The 6000-nt window shown below is 34.5% G+C and overlaps 1 protein-coding gene across 1 annotated transcript; it reads left to right on the top strand.

The window, feature by feature from the left end:
* Positions 1-744, top strand: LOC130825646 (putative gamma-glutamylcyclotransferase At3g02910). Its single transcript, XM_057690970.1, has one exon. The coding sequence runs from the start codon at positions 36-38 to the stop codon at positions 687-689; it is 654 nt and encodes a 217-aa protein (XP_057546953.1). The 5' UTR covers positions 1-35; the 3' UTR covers positions 690-744.
* The last annotated feature ends 5256 nt before the right edge of the window (positions 745-6000 follow it).

Here is a 6000-nt window from a genome sequence, read left to right as displayed (position 1 = left end):
CTATATAAACTACCGTATTTCCAATTTCATCAACAATGAACACAATACACATTCCCTCAATTCCACTCTACCCTAAAACATTCTCCAAATCAAATCATCATCTTCAAGTCAAATCTTCATCACCAACCAAAAACCCCCAAATCCTCAAAAATCCAATGGGCGCCGAGAAAAATTCAGGAAATAGACTAATCTTCACATACGGCACATTAAAAAAGGGCTTCTCAAACCACCGTCTAATGGAAGACCTAATAAACACAGGCGACGCATTCTACATCGGATCTTACCGTACAACCAAAAAATACCCGCTAGTTTGCGGACCATACCGGGTACCATTTTTACTCAACATCCCGGGCGAAGGTAATCGGGTATGGGGCGAGGTTTACCTTGTATCTGGTAAAGCCCTAACCCGATTAGACGAATTAGAGGGAACAACACGAGGTCATTACGAGAGATTACCGATTGAAATCGCGGATTTACCTGGCGATTTAGGGTTTGATGCTGTAGAAGCGTATTATGCGGGTTCATCGTATGCTAATGAGATGTGGAAAAGGAATGGTGAAAATGGTTTTGTTTGTTATTCAAGTAAAGAAGCTACAGGTTATGTTAAACGTGCTGATCGTCCTCCAAATCTATCTTTTCTTGATCATATTTCTGTTTTTCTTTCTTCTTCCCCTGTTCATTCTGTTTAATTACTTTTTAATGTTAATTAGATGAATAAATATATGGTAATTATTTAATTATGCATTTTTTGGGATGAATTCTTAGTATACGATGTGTCGAAATACTATGGAATCAACTTGATTGTTATTTTATGTTTTATATATTACATAGTTTAATATCAATTGCTAGTTATATGATTATGAAGTAGGTAAACTCGAGCTTAAATTTAACTTTTTATGTATTGAGTTCAACTCATACAATTATTAATGTATGAAAATATGTTTAATTATACTGGTTTAGAAAAGTCTTGGGGTCCATATACTACTTCTATGGTTACATATTAAAATATTGCCACTTGTTTAATATTCCTCCTTTTTAAGTTGCATTCAAATTATTTTTTACATTATACTATTTTAATTGCGGCTATTAAACAGAAAAAAAAGATAGTTATATAAAATTTTATTTTATTCATCTCTTTATATACTTTCATAATATCAAATTTTTATGATTTTTAGTTTAGTATAATTCTAAATATAAGCAAGCTGAGAAACACATTAGAATATAGACTACTTAAAAATATATTTGGATGCAAGTAAAAAACGGAAGAAGTGCTTTTTTTTAATGTATAAATTTTTTTTTATATTAGAAATTTATTAATCTAAATTTAACCAATTTAGTTGATTGGGTTTAAAATCAAAACTTTGATCCGTAACAGATTAAGTTAATCTGATTTCACCCCAATTAATCTGCAAGGTCATTATTAAAAACAACATAAGAAAAAGTATACATTATGACGAATCTAAAGAAATCTCACACGGGTATATTTTATCTTTTAAATATGTCTCAAAAATATTAATTAAATTTTATAGGGAGTGGAAAAGTATTAAATGGATTAACTTGTTTAATTAAATGAGTTATAAATTGTAGTTTCAAATTTGAAATTTTAATGTTAACCTAACTTATTTACTTAATTGGATCAACAGTCTTAACCCAAATTCAATTATTTTGAGTTAGATTCAGATCGAATTAGTAAATCAGACTATTTTTTACCATATCTACTTGTAATAAACTAAAATAAAAAAAAATCGAGTGGGGCAAAATTAATATAGGACTCCCTTCGTTCCTAAAAAAGTTTTCATTTATCATTTTGAGACGTGCAATTTGTTATTTTCGTAAAAAATCTTTAATTGTTTATGCTCCCTACATATCTTTCACCAATATTATTTTATCATTTATATATTTTTTATGGTCACGATATCTTTTCCACTAACTTTATAAAAATATTTTTTTAGTTGCGATATTCATATTTTTTCCATTCAATTTTTTTAAATATTTATGATGTCTATTTTTTCTCCAATTAAAATTATTATTCAATTAAATAATATATTAACGATTTAAACATTTTACTTTTCTCGATTCACATGAATATCCCTTCTGAGACTTCATTGGGAAACAGATGACACAAGTCTACAAATACAAGTGAAATCGAGTAGACCCGAGGAATAATAGAGTAGTCTAAATATAAGTGAAGTTGCTAATCAAAGTCTTTGCTGGCGTACGAAAGCCAGCGGTGTTGCTTGTAATTTTCCATGGGCAATAGTATGTTGCATTATCAATTCATGTAGTGCAAAATACAATCATGGTACAATTATTTGTATTCCCTCAAATATGACTAAATTGTATAATAACAATAATAATAATAATAATAATAATAATAATAATAATAATAATAATAATAATAATAATAATCATAATAATAATAATAATAATTATTATTATTATTATTATTATTATTATTAAGAAGCAATGAAAATTGCATGGCCTTAAGAGGAAAGTTTTGTTTCTGAGTATTAGCTGCTTATGTTATTAAATCTGGCGAACTAGGAATGAAGCAATTTGGCACCGGCAGGTCAGCATAGTAGATAAGATCATGAAATGCATTACACAAGAAGTTAATGTTAGAATTGCTACTCTTTATCCTGTAAAGGCTCAAACCGACGTTTGGTTTAGAGACCTCTTTTATTAGCTTCTTGTTTTGTGTTGTATCTATTTTTTTGGGATGGTGCTTTCTACTTTTTGCACATGAAGATTGAATTGGAACTAAACTTTCTAGAAGGTGGGCTCCTCTTTCATAATGATGCAGTACAAAAGCAATGCTTGTGTTTTAGTGGATATGAATGTCTCTGAGGGTTTCCCCGAGGAGCTTTTTTACTCGAATGAACATGATGAACTTATCATACAACCAGTTCACTATGATTGGGTACCGGTGTGGCGTACTCAGTGTTTTCAATTTGGACATGTTAGTGTTGACTGTCGTATAGGTAAACCTAGGCAACCTCTTGATGTAGAGGAGAATGGTTTTAGAATTTTGAAGAAGCCATTTCAGAAAAGAGTGATACCACAACAACCTAAGGCACCTCACGTTGTGGAGAAGTCTGATAAGGAGGTAGGGGGTCAGACAGAGACAAGTGTGGCCTTAGAAACTTCCCTTGTTGATCCGGCTACCTTTATTTTGGGACAAATTGATGTTGAACTCAAGGATACTATGGCGGCTGTTCATACTAAGAATTTCTTTGCAGCTTTGTCTCAGTCCTTAGAGCATGAAAATGTTGGTAACTTGGAGGCACAAATTGGAATAAAGGCGCTGGGGACTGTCCCCATTCATGATAATGATTAATTTTGGTGCTTGGAATGTTAGGGGACTTAATAAGGTTAATAAACAACTTGAAGTTGCACAATACTTGTCTACACATAATATTAGCCTTATTGGTCTTCTTGAAACTAAGATAAAGAGGTCAAGTCTTGGTGCTCTTTATCTTAGGGGTTTTCCTGGTTGGTGTATTACTAGTAATATTTCTTGGTAGGAAGTGGGGAGGATAATTATTGGTTGGGAAAGTGAGGACATTCAAATTGATATTCTTCACTGTGATAGTCAGTTTATTCACGTTACGGAAACTCCGATGACGGGTACTAGTTTTCATTGTACTTTTGTTTATGGTTCCTCTATGGTTCATGAAAGAAAGAAGTTGTTTACTAGCTTGCAAGAGATTAGTAATTCTATTCAAACTCCTTGGGTCGTTTTAGGAGATTTTAATTGTGTGGAAAATTTTAATGAGCGTTATGATCAGCCTATTCGTTTACATGAGATTAAACCTTTTCGAGACTGCTTGGAATGGTGTGGGCTTCATGATATCTATTATACTGGTCGGTTCTTTACATGGACAAATAAATTGGTAGGCCAGAGACGTGTAATAAGTAAAATTGATAGAGTTCTTGGTAATGATCGATAGGAGGAGGCCATTCCTTCATCTACAGATCTTTCTTGAGGGCTTATTTGAGCACTCTCCAATGGTGGTTACCTTTTTTGTTCTCCAAAGGGGAAAAAGCCCTTTCGTTTCTTCAATTACTAGACATCTAACAATGACTTCCTTGATAATGTTAGGGGTGTTTGGAACACTAAAATTGAGGGTCATCTTAGTTATCAAATCAACCAGAAACTCCTTATTCTGAAGAGACTTTTGAGAGTGTGGTATGGAAAAGAGCATCATCAACTTGAGGTACAAAAAGCTCAAGACTATTTGTTGAATGTGCAACTTCAACTTCACGAGCATCCGCATAATGAGGAGTTAGCTAATGAGGAACATCAAGTTGCTTTTCTTTTGCATCAATTGAAGAAGGATCTTGAAGCTGCTATGAGGCAAAAGGCTAAATTGCAGTGGGTTCAACTTGGAGATGATAACACTAGATTCTTCCATCAAAGCATCAAGTAGAGGCATCGTTCCAATAGAATATCTCATTTACATCTTAATGGGGTAGCGATTACTGATTCAATTTTGATACAAAAAGAGTTTTATCTCTTCTATAACAATCTTTTTTGCACACAAGTTGAAAATAGGGCTAGAATTAAGCTTGATGTAGCTCGAAATGGCCATGTCCTGTCTGAACTTCAAAGAGACTTATAGAAACTTTCCTTTAGTAAGGAGGAGATTAACACAGCAATTTGGAGTATCCCTGATGATAAGGCCTCAGGCCTTGATGGTTTCAATAGTAGATTTTATAAAGCTTCATGGGAGATAGTGACCGAGGATGTTGTTCAGGCTATATCTCTCTTCTTTAAGACTGGGAAGATGCCTAGAAGTTGGAATACTACCACCATTACTTTGGTCCCTAAGGTGCATTGTCCTACGCATCCAGGTGATTTTCGACCCATCTCTTGTTGTCATGTTTTATACAAGTGCATCTTCAATTTGATTTGCTCGCGGCTACAACCGGTCCTTGGGAGTCTTATTGATCAAGCCCAAGGGGCTTTTATCTCTAGTAGGAGTATTATGCATAATATTTTGCTATGTTAGGATCTAGTTAAACAGTATACTAGATAACATTGCGCCCCAAGTTGCCTGGTTAAAATTGATTTGCAGAAGGCTTATGATACGATGGATTGGATGTTTCTTAAGGAAATATTGGTTGCTCTTAATTTTCCCGATCATTTTATCTACATTGTTATGACATGTATTTCGTCCACTAGCTACTCTCTCTTGCTCAATGGTTGCCCTACCCCTACTCTTTAAGCTAGGAGAGGTTTGCGCCAAGGTGACCCTTTATCCCCTTTACTGTTTGTAATTGGTATGGAGTACTTGTCGCGAATATTGAGAAGTGTTAAAGATAGCTATAAGCTCCATCCTAGATGTAAGAGAATCAAATTATCTCATCTTTGCTTCGCCGATGACTTGATGCTATTTTGTAAAGGGGATGTCTCTTCGTTTAGAACTCTATATCTGTGCATTCAAAATTTTTCCCAAGCCTCCGGGTTGCTGGCCAATACTTCAAAGTCTGCCATATACACAGCTGGGGTTGCTTCTCATATTCGATCAACTATTGGAGATCTTATGCATTTTCCCTTTGGTATCCTCCCCTTTCGATACTTGGGTGTTCCTCTATCATCCAAGCGTCTGTCTATTGCTGATTGTGAGCAGTTAGCTGACAAGATGACCAACAGAATCAAAAGTTGGCAGGCCAAACATCTGTCGTATGCGGCAAGGCTTCAACTCATTAATTCGGTACTAATGGGAATATTTTCCTAATGGTGCCAAATGTTTATCTTGCCAAGGAAAGTCATCAGCTGTATAAATTCTTTGCCGATCTATTTTATGGGTTGGGACTGCAGACTCTCACAAACCAGGGATGGTGAATTGGAAGGAGGTTGTAAGCCTAAGAAGGTTAGACGTTTTGGTATTCGGAATCTCTCTTTTGGAATCAAAGGGATGTAGGCAAGATCGCTTGGCACATCTACACGATGAAGGATTCTATGTGGGTTAGGTGGGTTCATGGTATCTACACTAA

Source organism: Amaranthus tricolor, chromosome 10 (genome assembly GCF_026212465.1).
Source record: "Amaranthus tricolor cultivar Red isolate AtriRed21 chromosome 10, ASM2621246v1, whole genome shotgun sequence".
Lineage (NCBI taxonomy): Eukaryota > Viridiplantae > Streptophyta > Magnoliopsida > Caryophyllales > Amaranthaceae > Amaranthus > Amaranthus tricolor.
The sequence above is the reverse complement of the archived record's forward strand: the minus strand, read 5'-3'. Positions and strand labels throughout refer to the sequence as shown.